The sequence below is a fragment of the Harpia harpyja genome, chromosome 4, assembly GCF_026419915.1.
Source record: "Harpia harpyja isolate bHarHar1 chromosome 4, bHarHar1 primary haplotype, whole genome shotgun sequence".
Taxonomy (NCBI): domain Eukaryota; kingdom Metazoa; phylum Chordata; class Aves; order Accipitriformes; family Accipitridae; genus Harpia; species Harpia harpyja.
In genome coordinates, this window is record NC_068943.1 from 50,811,384 (window position 1) to 50,824,543 (window position 13,160).

Genomic DNA, 13,160 nt, shown 5'->3' on the forward strand with positions numbered 1-13,160 from the left:
TTTTTCAGTGTCTGGAGGGTATTGTATTAGACATCCATATTTGTCAAAGTTCACAATTGCATGCCTGAATGCAAAATTTTCAGTGTTTGCTGAACACACTGATTGTACAGGCCAGGATTAGGCTAGTCTGCAAATACAGTTTTGTTTTCAAATGCTTGTAGACTGGCACATACTAACGGAAGGTTGTATACATGCTCCTTTGTAATATCATTTGTGTTGTGAAAGACTGCTATTACTGAACAGAGGTGCACAGCAAATGGGAGGCAATGGTCTTAAGTTACAGGAAGAGGAACTCTGAGTGTAAAGGAAAAGTTTTTGCAGAAAGAGTGTCTTAGCACTGGAACATGCTTCCTAGAGGCTGTGAAATGTCCATGCTTGGGGACTTTTAAAACTTGACTATTCAATCTCTCGTACAACCTGACCTAACTTACATTAGTCCTGCTTGAAGCAGGGGGTTTAGAATGGAGACCTCCAAAGTTTCCTTCTAACCTAAATAATAGTAATAATTAAAAAAAAGTGAAGGGCTTTTGTAGGCACATAATTGACAAACTTGTAACATTCTTTGTACTCTCCAAAAGCCAAGATTAGATTGTCCTTTGTATGAGTTGCCAAGTGCAAACATGTGCAAGGGGCTGAAGAAGGATGATGATGAGGATGCAGGGGGATGGTGACATGAAATGCAAGTCAAATAATAACTGGCAGGATCAAATATAAACCTTCAGGGCTGATTGAATATGTTCTTTTTAAGAGCTTGTTGTTCTTAACATTTCCTCCAGTGTTTATAAAGTACTAGCTTCATTCTTGTTTTGTGACCTTAGAAGCCAGTACTCATAGGTAGTTACACAGGGATACCTCATGGCAAAGTATGGCTTGTTTATGATTTACCATCAGCTGTGTGCCTGGTAGGAGCAGACCCTGTGGACAGAGTGGGTAGTCCTTGTGCTCTAACTCAAATTTGTCAGCTCGGTCTGTGTAGCCCTTGATTTCACTGTATAAGTGAGAAATATTTGCTGGTAGGGTTATGGGCAGAGTGGAGATGATGATCATGTTTTCTTTTCTGTTCTAAATCCTTTCCTAGTTGGATACTTTGGAATATATACATGAAAATGAGTATGTTCATGGTGACGTTAAAGCAGCAAATCTACTTTTGGGCTATACCAATCCACATGAGGTAAGCGTGTTTACTTATCTAGGCTGTTACTCTAATGTGTTTATAACTGTTTAATAGTTTTAAGTTATGTATGTTCTGCATTAACAATTCACATGTTAAAAGAAGTTTATGCATGAACATTCACATCCTCTCATGACAAGTCTGAGAGTGGCTCTGTGGAGCTTAAGTTCTGAGAAAGAAGCAGGACAAAACTCTGCTTTGTTCTTTTTGTGCTCTGCTGACTGGGTTACTGGTATGGATTGGTAAACTAATCAAGAGAGTAAGTTAGAGGACCTAATTGCTGTTCTAGGTTATGCTAGTTTAAGTATATTAGTAGAGTTTAAGGATGTGGCCTGTTGTTTTTTCGTTCTTGGGAAGTTCTAGATTTCTAATAATTGTCAACAATTGTGTTTCCATGCCACTAACTTTTATGTCTTGCTCATTGTAGTGGATATAACAGGTAAGTAGGATTAAGGTTGCTGGTCTTTAACACTCTAAAGCCTAAAGGTAGCCTTGAAATTGAAGTGTTTTGGTGAAACATTTTGAAACAAATCTTTTGATCCTGTCATACTCCGCATGCTCTTACAATGTCTTTTTTTCTTCAGTTAATCAAATCTAAGTATGCTTTTTTCTTGGAAAAAAATCATTTAGGAAAAAAGGACATCTCTAACTTCACTTAAATATAATTAGCATAAGCAATACTTGTTTTCTTTCAGTTTTTGTTTTTCTACTGCAGTGATGAAGAAACAGATCTTGCAGAACAGCTCACTGCCATTGGAGGTTGAACTGTTGAACTATATCTGCATTTTTACAGGTTTCAAGTGAAATGGTTGAGTCAAATTTAACTATTCAGCTTTCTAAAACACATAGTTTGAAAACTATCATGGCTGTTTAAAACAACCATGTTTTTAGACAGTGGTAGCTGCTAGTACATAATCTCAGTTTATGGTGTTTACCAGCCTGCTGAATCCAAAGAAGGAGGCTATTTAGAGGCAAAACGATCTGCTACCCAAACCCATTAGCATAACTCAAATGACTTTTTTTGTCTTGGCTATTGTGTATTTTTATGACAGCAAGATATGCTGCTGTTTTTCACATTGAAGTAATTTTGGAAGTGTCCCTTTACAGTAATCATAAAATTTTAAGACATGTAGCTGACTTTGATCAGCTGCTTTTGAATTAGCCAGGTTGTGGGGTGATTTTCTGATTTGTTTCTCATGTTGTCTGCATGAAGATCATGCTATACTAGTATTTTGTTTTCACGAGTAGTAAATTCATTGACACAAAAATAAGGTATTTGTGAGTTACTGGACAGAGGTTTTAGGTGGAAATATGACTTAAGTTATATTTATTAAATAAAAGAAATCAATAGATATTCCAGTTTAAGTAGCTCCTAGCTCAACACGTACGAAGTGTATATTACTGCTGAGAGGCTTTGTGTAGAATTTTGTTTCAGTAAAATTTCTTTTCCACTGGAATTATTCTATACAACATTTTAAAAAGTTCACATTCTCATTCAGAAGAGCTAACAGGACAGAATTTCTAATATTTGCTTGATTTGTAAGGTATGACTTAAACTTTCATTTCTGTATGCTTAAGAAAACTTAGAGCTGTTGAGATATTATTCAGATAAACTTCCTAGTCATGGGCCCCAGAAGATACAGCAAGTGGCCACAGGTCTGCTAATTTCACTGAAGCCATGATACTATACTGTACCAGTCTACAACCATGTATTTTAAGGTAATGTGTACTATATTTAGCTTACACAGCAGGGCAGATGGTTTAATGGGACTGTTCCTGGTCAAATAAAAAATTATTTTCCAGACACAGCTTGCACAATATCTTGAAGCATGTATGCTCTGTGGCTTCTGGGACATGAAAAGAAGGAATAATCTCACCAACACCACAGCTAAAACTTTAAAATTGGCAGATCTACATAAGCCACTAATTGAATATCTTTCCCCTGGAATTGTTGACTCTGATGTGCTGTCTGCCCCCATACTTCAATAAATGTTCTTTACCTGGGTTAGGAGCAGTACTAGACAATGTTGTCGCACAGATTCAGGTATTCACAACTGTACATGTGTACTTGCACAGATGATTTTGCATTTGTCATGTCCTTGCTATTTGCATGTGTCGTTAATTTGCATGTGTCGTTAATTTGCATGCAATTTTGCCATGAAAGTTGCTTCCTAATCCAAATGTGTCCAGTTCCTATGTAAGACTTTGTGATGTTGCGACAGCCTTTTCTACAAATCAAGCTGTCTTTTTATAACGTGCTGGTGAGCTGAATGTATTATGTATTTACCAGAACAGTATTTTGGGAAGCTCTGTGGAGCATTGCCATTGACTGACTATGACAACAGTATGGAATATCCTGTCCTGTATCCTCTAAACTGTTGTCAGAGATGCTGTATTTTAATTTGGCAATCTTGTACTAACCTTAGATACTTCAGATAAAACCTCAGACACTGTTATTGCTACCAAATCCCTGTGAAGTGTTTTGTCCAACCTTCTCTCTCTGCTAAAATGGTGGATAGCTAGATTGCGTTGGTCTTGTTTTTTTAAAACGGTGGAACTGAGAGGTAAAGCGATCAACCTAATCTCATAAATAGGGAGTGAGAGCATCTAGCCAGTGGCAAACTCAGACTCAGGCATACAAGCTGAGAGACCTGTAGCTCCAGCGGGAGTTGGCATAATAAAGCTGTCTGACCTAACAATTTCTGTGGTGAGTTTTTGTTAAGAATGTTATGCTAATGGGTTCTTGCTCTTTAGGGTCTAGGATTTTAAGAGAAAATAAATTGGAAGTGTTCTTTAATTCTAAATTTTTTTTTTTTAAAGAAACACATAACTAATATCTTAAAAAAAAAAAAGTACATATTCAAAATGTATTTCTGTATTCTCTTTTGGTGAAGAGACTTAAATCTCCGTTCAAAAAAGTATGTGTACCTTTATACTCAACTTTGTGTTTTTTGTCAGTTAGTGGCTGTTCGTGTGTACTCTTGTGTGCAAATTTGTCACAGATTTCCTGCAGTTCCAAAAAACCCCATTTTTCTATGTTAGACTTTCTGCTGCTACTCTCTCCTGTAAATTAACCTGGTAAATTTACACCGCAGCCAATAAATAGAATAGTCCCCTTTTTTGAAAGAATGTGTGAAATCCATACTGCTGTCCCCTACCTTCTGTGGCAAGACAGAGAAACAAATAAAGTAAAGGTCCTGTCACTCTGTGACCTCCAAATGATGTTTAGAAATGGTTAGAAGATCAGAATCAACTGACCTCAAAGAGCAGCTTGCTGCAGATCTATTCAATAGAAGGGAGTTAGGCCATTCAGTGAGTTACAGGTCAAAAGATCAATTCTCTAGTCAATATGTTTCTGAACATGGACCCAGCACAATGACTGACAATAGGAGTGATGTACTGAGGGAATTACACAGCCCATGAATCTCAGAGAGGCCTGAAAGAAAACTTGAAGTGATCAGACCTATAAATTACAGAACAAGTGAAGCACTGTCTCAGTATTGCAGCTAGTTAAAGATAATTTGGTGCATACCAGTAACAGTTTGTATGATAAAGTAGAATAAGCATTATTGATATAGACTCTAAAAGAGAAATTCAAATCCATGAAACTCATTTAAATTGTGATACTATTAAAAGGGACAAATGGTCACCAAACAAGCTTAAAATCAGAGGTTTTTAATAAATGAAATAAGATTTGGAAGAAGGCCTCTTCAAAACAATTTTCTTGCAGTATTTTCTTCCCTCCCCTCCCCCCATGGATTATATGGGCAGACATGCTGCAGTGTTGCAGACTCAGGTCTGCACCAGAAGTTGCCTATTTGGAATTTTAAGCCGTAAATTTTAATTGCATTTGCATCTCAGTTCTGATTTTGATTTCAAGTGTTTCTTAGACAAGACAGTTACAGGATAAAACTCTCAGACTTGATTATCATAGACAGCCCTAACCAAAAAGGAAAAAAGAATACAAAAATGTTTCAAAATGTTAACTTTTAAGACTGGCTTTCAGTGGACCAGCGTAGAAGATACAGAGCTCACACATTGATCATATGGTAAAAACATGCTTGAAAACAATTCCAACTTTAAGCCATTTTTCATTGTGAGATGAATCATTGTCATTCTTGCTCTTTAGTTTAGTATGACAGATGAATTGAGAAAAAGGAAAATCTTTTCTGTTCTCCTTCCTGTGTTTTTAGGAGGGATACAGTATGCAGAGATACCATACAGAAACAGTTGAATTTTAACTTATGGGTGCTGGCTACGCCCCTGATCTGAGATGTAGCTTCACGGTCAGACGGCCTTAATTTTCATTCATCAGTCCTACTGCTACATTTGGATATAACTGTTTACACTGGTTTAATTTCTTTTTGTAGTAATGGCCCAAATATGTTGGAGTTCAATTGATTCCAGCATTGGGACTTGCCACTGACAAGTCACAGAAGATTTCTTCCCCTCTCTCCTTTGTTTAACCTGCTTTCCTCCTTCTTTGGCTTCTATTTTGTGAAAGATGCTATTTCTGTCCCAAACACTATACTTCAGACTTCCTGTCCCAAGATGGACTTCAGTCTACCTTTAGACTTCTTGTAGTGTGGTGTCCAACTGAAGTTGACAGTGCTATGGCCATTAGCAACCAATCTGCCTCTTATTAGTCGGTATCTACTTAATTATTTACAGCGCTTTATGTAAGCCTAGTGGTGGAACCACTGGAAAGAAAGTTACGGAGAAAACCACTGTATTGTTACCCTTTCAGTGATAAATCTCCTGCTATGTGTGCTTCAAGATAAAGAGAATGCCATGAGAATCCAAAGTGCCAGACTTATGACTTCCCAGATCAGTGCAGTTATATATCATAATGTATACAAGTTATAAGAATTTTATGTTTAGCAGATATTTAGCACTTCAGATATAAAGCAGTGTGAGGGAGTCATGCACAGAAAGGACAAGAGGACTGCCGAATCTATGGCTGGTTGCTTGTGCCCATAAATAATTATTTGTGCCTGTGTGGCTGTTCGCTTGAATAAGGTGGGCACATTCAGGTTTGCATGAAATTAAGTGCAAAGGCTTTAGAAATCTGGCTTCTAATCTATAACAAAATCTATTAGTAACAGCCTGTGCTAAGCACTGCTGAGTCTAGTGCAGAATGGGATGTGTAAAAAAGAGAAACTTGAACAAAAACAAGAGTTAAAATAAGTAAGTGTGTGGGAAGGAGTGTACAGTGTAACACAGCTAAACCCAGCTGTTCTAGGCTTATGTCACTGTTGCACCTTCATCATCCATATTACTATTTCTTGTTTCAAGTGTCTTGTTTATCTTACTCTGCATATGTTTTGTTCTCTTCTTATTTGTTTTGTTGTTCCTAAAAAAAGCACACAGATGAAAAATATTTATGGTATTGAAACACATATTAACACTGACTTAATTTTTCTCAATATTCTTTAATACTCATCTTCTTTTCCCCCTCCCTATAACCTTAAAAAAACCGCAACAACCTACAAATTCGTTAACCACCCCTACCCACCATGTTCTGAGCAAATTTGGAAGGGCGTGCTGTGTTACATTATAAAAAAGTGACAACTAGCTATAAAGAACTATATATCTTTTTAATGATGAAAGGGTTGTAATGAGAATTGATGAAATGAAGTTAATGTTAATTTAAAATAATGTAGTCATTCTGATAATGGTTGTGGCAAGGTTGTAACAGTGCATTGCTGGTTTTGTACAAGCTGAAGGGGATTGATATTTGTTGGTGGCCAAGAGGCTTTGCCTTGAGAGGCTACCATTGGTTGCATATTTGTGGAAAAAATCTGATGTGACAGTTGTGGAAGCGTTAAATGGCTCAGCTAATGACACTCATGACCAGCTTCTGGAGCAAACTGTGGTACAATCATAGATGTTGTTGCGATTGCATGTGCGTGGCTTTAAGAAGTAATTGCTTCTTGGTTTCCAGGTGTTGCCACCATCAGTCAAGGCAGGATAACCTAAAGCTGCTTCTCACTTTTAGAGGGGTTTTTCAGTATAAATTTAAAACTGCCCTGCTGATACAACTACTGAAGGTATTTTAAGCAAATCTGTTGCTTAAAAACGGATTAAGAGTTACTGTGATTTACCTGTAGGATAACTGGTAACTTTTTTACATAGTTCAAGTTTGACTAGCAAATATTTGTGGCTACTTTCTAGATGCCCTGTTGTTAAGATAGTTTGAAAGACCAATAAGGCTGGGCTTCCATATGGGAGTGTCTATCACATAAGCTAGCTTTCCCAGCCCAGACAGAACCAGAGCTGGCAGAGGTGCTTTTCTTGTATTATTTTTTCTAACAGTTAACATTTCATTTTAATATAAGGCATAACCTGAATTTTTAAAGGTTGAAATCTGCTCTGTATTTCATCTTACTGTATCTGGTCAACTGTACATGTCAGAAATCTATAGTCAAGCAAAATCCAGAATGTACCACTTAGCCTGGGAAGAATGCACCTTCTAGCCTACTCTGTCCTTCCCAGCCCACAAAGGATGCAGAAGACTCGCAAAACTTGATATTAGGGTAGTTTAAATTAGTTCTCTCACACTGACTGTGGGCTCAATTAGGACAGGTACCAAAGCATCAGGAATACACTGAAGAATGGTTACAGGAGAAAATCAAATCGGTCAACCCAACAGAGTTTATGCCTTGTTCCAGATTTTCTAAACATGCCTACGGTCTTTAATCTTGTATCACAGTTCGTATAGTCTGTCAGGTGAAAAACATCATTGATAATCTTAAAAGCCATCACCCTGCAGGAAGTGAGTGCTGCATCTCGGCTTACATGCTCCAAATAAGCACAGATCCTGCAGCAGAAACAGTAAAACCAAGAGACCAGCCATCCCAGGATTTGAAGCTGCCTGGAGCACATACAGGAATCGGTAGTTCAACAGAATGTGCTACAAAATAATGTGTTAAGTTTTCTTGAGGGTTTTTTGTTTGTTTGTTTTTCCTCTACCAGGAGTGACATAATTAAATTACAAGTAAGTGCCAGAAGAGTTTATTTTAGACTTTTATAGGATAAACTGTTTTTTAGCTAAAGAGGAAACAAAACTAAGGTTCGAATAAGAAAAAGTTTTTCTTTATAATATAATATGATTTAGTAGAAATGATCTTTATATGCCTTCAGATGATTTAGCTTTTGCCCAAGAGATCAGTTCCATTGACAATATAATAGCAGTCTGTGGCTTTTTTTTTTTTTCTGTTAAGTGAAAGTACCATACTTGGATATTTATAAAAAAAGCAATTACCTAATGTGAGAACTGGTCAATGTAAGGGGCAAAGGCCAGGTGGGAGTGTGAAAATGACAGAGTGAGAAAATAACCTATGGGATATTGTGGGGTGGACAGACTGTGATTAAATTCCAGCTGGTTTCAACAAGTTACTGCTTGTCAGCTGCGCTGCAGTAATTGACCATGTGCATGTATTAAGTCCACCCCTGTTGGAGGGTAGAACTCGTTAATCTGAACTTCATAGAGTGGACTTGTGCCCTTAATCTAGATCATGTGAGTGGCAGAATTGACATAGATGCCGTACCACATGCACTATGCATATAGTTCTCTACAGAGTTGTAGGAGCCAGATGGCATGTTTGGGTTTGTCTTGACAGGCAGCAGAAGAATGGAAAGTAAAATTCAGCTCTCCTGAGCTGTACTGTTTTCAGCTTCAAATACCATAAAAGTGAGCAAGACTAAGTTTAAAGTCAGTTAATACTTTTACAGTTAAGTCCCAAGAATATGCAAGTGCATCTCCCAGATACGTCATTCAGAACTGTGGGGCTTCCTCCCTCTGGTTATTTAGGTAGCTACAGTGAAGCATCTTGGAAAAAAAAAAAAATCACCTGTGCCAGGATGGAAAGGTAAGTGTGGCAGAATGCATAAGCTTGCTGCAGTATACACAGTGGGGGCCCAAAATTTTCTGTTACGCTGATTTAGCTCCATGGATTTGCTTCAGAGTAACTTAGAGTGAAGACTGGCTCTGTGCCTTTTTAAAATTTATTATAAATTCAGGAGTGATTTACTAAGATTGCTTTCTGGGTTGAGGGGGGCTAGTTGTTTTGCTTTGTTTCATCTTACACTTTATGTTTAAATAGTTGTTGCCAGTACGAAGTTACTGACAGTGACATTCAGAAAGATGAGACTACAGTTAGGCTGATGTTCAGCAGCCCTGTGGTCACACTCCCTGTTAGCGCTGGAGCCCTGTGTCCGGTCTGGCTGGGGGAAGCTGCTGCCTTTTCCTTCCTCTGGATTTTAAGTTGCACTGCTGTTATGAAATTGTACAGTCTGAGCTGATGGAAAATTTGAACAGGAGTGTATATTTGCCTGTTTAAGTAAGGAGGGGAAGGGGTCCCATAAGCAACGTGAGGGTACGTAAAAGGCATATTGCAATTTATGATGTCTAGATTCCCACCTGGAGAGGAGAGAGCTTGGGAACAAAATAAAAAGACTGAAATTGTGCTCGACTCTGAAATAAGATAAGAGTATAGTAGTGGAAGGATTTAAATGGGGAGGGCAGCTGTTATAGCCCCCAGTTGTACATATTTTATCCTGAGGCACCATTTGGTTTAATAAAATTTAGATCTAAGGCTGTCCTTAACCTATCAGTTTCTTAAGACTTAATTATAAAGGTTATACTTTCAAAGGACAAAAGCATTATTCATTTGTCTGTTCATGTCTTCCAGGTTTATCTTGCAGATTATGGACTTTCCTACAGATATTGTCCCAATGGGAACCACAAACAGTATCAGGAAAATCCTAGGAAGGGCCATAATGGGACAATAGAGTTTACCAGCGTAGATGCCCACAAGGGAGTAGGTAGGTTTCTTTTTTTTTTATTTCAGAGGAGTGATTACAGAATGAGTAATCAGGCTGTGTGAGCTGATGTATACAATAGAAGTAGTCTTGGGGATTGCTCGGGGTTGATCAGACCCTTGTGTGGTGACCTCTTCTTGTGCCTGGGAAGGCTTTTCCAGGGCTCGTGGGGGAAGAGGGGCAGCATGATTAAAGCTGAAAGGCTGCTGCACATGTGGTACTGGAAGGCGGACCAAGACGCCCTAAGAAGAGCTTGCTATTAAACTTAATTGGTTCATGTTGGGAGTACTGGTTTGCGTTTGCTATACTCTATAGAGGCAGAGGCAATATTTGCTAGTGTTGCATTGTCAAGGAAAAATGTTTTGAGGCTGCACTGTCCTTTAGGGAGAGCTGTGTCTGAGTGTCACCATCTGTGTTATGAGAGGATATTTCAAGATGACATATCTTCAGCAAGGAGAAGAACCTTTTTTGAAGCCATAAAGTGTTAACTTTTTGAAATCTTTTTCCAGTAGCCTTTCATATATCTTACTTATTTAAACTCACTTTGATGGTATTGGAAACACATTTGCAGGTAAATTACATACATAGTCCTTTTATTGGGTATTGATTGTACTGCCTTGCATTCCAAGGCAGACTTAATTCAACAATTCCCTAATTAGTTAAAGTCATAACCTATGTCTTGTATTCATTTACCATTAATTAAACCTTAGCTGTTTATTACACTGCAGTCCAAATCCAATAGCAGACCCATAGAGCCATGGAAAAGGGAATGGGAGGTCAATATCGAAAATATATGGTGCGAAGTCCCACTGATGGCTGCATTGTTCACAATCAATATGGTCAATGCAACACAACTTTCTTAGTTGCTATGTCAGCAAGACAAAAAGTCAAGTCTAATGTTATGCTAGTGAAAAAAATGGTGATTATTGAAAAACTTTGATTCTTGCTACAAAACACTGTTTTTGTTAACTTTTCTTTCCCCTATTCCCCCAGCCCCCTCACCCCCAGGATCTTCTAAAACAAAAGGAATGGTTTTCTGCTGCCAGCTTTGCTAGGATCATAGTGTCACAAGCGATAACTGTAGAAATTTGTGCTTGTTAATAGCTGCTGAACTGTTACCTTAAACTAATACTTTCTAACGAGTTTTAGTTGGCACAAACAACTGTATATTATTGCTTTTTCTATTAAAAGGACCATTGACCATGTAATGTAGAGGGTCTTGATAATTTGCCGGCGCTGTTAAAACCTGCAATTGTTTAACTCTGGTCATTAGGAAAAATGAAATAAGACTGTCAAGTATTTGCTGCTAAGACAATTGCACAATTTCACCTGCTAAAAAATATTTTGTGGTGAAGAGGGCATCTGTTTCAGACTCTAGCCCTCCCAAGCATACAGTGCATTTTCTGGAGATCTGACTCTGGCTGTTTTTCCTGGTAGTGTGAGCAATGTGGCTGTGTACGAGTATTTGATGTGGATGCTGTTTGAAGAATAGGTGGAAGATGGAGTATTTGGGATTTGGCAGTTGGATAGTTAGAGCAGCTAGTTTGTCTAGTGGACAGGTGTCTGTTGATGGGTATGTGATTACAGGACAGGTAATTCCTTTTATTTGAAAGAGTAGGGAAATTTTACAAACTTGGGTGGCAAAAGGTGTGCACATGCAAGTGTGAGTTAAGTTGTCTTTTGCAATCTGTGGGTTAGATTACCCCCTCAAGTAGCTAAAGCCATGATGGAATTGGTGAAAAGCAGAGGACTCCAGAAAACAAAATATTCAGAAAGATAGCTTGAGGGAGCTTACCCCATCTTACACTTGAAAATTTTTTGTTTGTTAATAGCTGCAAACAGAAAATCTACAGATTTTTCTGATGCTCCTGCCGGAAAAGCCTGCAGAACATGATGTGGTATCTGGTATGTTGCAGAGAATCCAAACTATTCCCATTGAATGCCTCAGCTCTGACCTTGTAACAGCCTGAATCCATTAAGGTCAAATTACCAGAGTTCCCATTTGCAGCAGGTCTCTCAACATCCCGGGGAAAATATGCATCTGTAGCGACTTCTGTCAGAGATTGCACGGGTCTGGGTGACAGAACACAGCAACTGGTTTCCATCATCTCATCTCTTGTTGTGAGGTTTAGAGTTGCGGAGATGTTTCAGGATACTAAAGGACTTCCAACAGCTGGGGCAAAGGGCTGCTTTGCTCAACAGTCTCCTGTACTCCCGACTCATGATTGAGTCTCAGCACAGTCTGATGTACCAAGTGAGGTGGGGTGCTCTTCTGAAAGGTGTTTAAAGACTGCTTTGCTGATGGCAAATTGAAGCTGCATAGATAGCCTTCATTCTAGTATTACCTGATTTTTCAGAGTGGAGTATTTTTTTATTTCAATGCACATGGAATATAGTTCTAATTTTCAAATGTTATTTTACATAAATGAGATCCTTTCCAGAGGGCGTTTCCTGAATGTACGTAGCGACATAAATATCTCAAACCTCAAAAACCCTGAGTAGTACCAGTTGCTGTATTGAGCTAGACAAATGAGAACATTTTGACTTGCTCATAAAGTAGCAACCTGAATATATACAGCGATTTGAGGTACATGCTGAAACTTAAAACAAAATTATGAATTTGTTGCTTTCAAAAGTGCCTCTTGGCAATACTTGAAGCTGATAACCTCCTTGCATAACACCAGTGAAATGTAACTACTTCCCACTAATTTAAATCAACACTGGTGTTTCCCGAGTTGAACCGAGAGTTTAACTCAGCTGCATGCCTGTTTATTCCCCAAGCTCTCTGTACAGTTCATCAGCTCAACCTCATGTAGAGGTTAGGCAGTCCACTGAGATCCAGAAAGTTTCCTACCAGCGGCCACCGCATGGTAACACTTTTGGGTGGTAGCATTAGTCTTTATTCTTCTGACAGCCTCTGGTAAGGGCTGAGTTGGATGTGCTGTTCCTGTGGCAGCTGATGGCAAATTGCTGCCTTCTAACAAGTTACTTTAGTGCATGCTGGTGTACACTGAAGGTACTGATGGTGCTGGTGGCTTTGACTTTGTGCTGGAACTGAAGAGGAATTCCCCCTGAGCTGGGAAAGGCTGGGAGCAGCTGCCCTGCCTCGTGTCCCAGCTCTCCATGCTGGTTTTGTCTTTAGTTTTGCATGGCTCACCTCTGCTCT

At 38.6% G+C, this 13,160-nt stretch overlaps 1 protein-coding gene across 1 annotated transcript in view; it reads left to right on the forward strand.

Moving 5' to 3' along the window:
* The window catches only part of VRK2 (VRK serine/threonine kinase 2), a 46,515-nt gene that overhangs the window by 13,234 nt on the left and 20,121 nt on the right, over nt 1-13,160 (forward strand). The window contains 2 exon segments of the mRNA XM_052783999.1: nt 1,079-1,171; nt 9,865-9,997. Of these exon segments, the coding sequence (XP_052639959.1) occupies nt 1,079-1,171; nt 9,865-9,997 (226 nt within the window).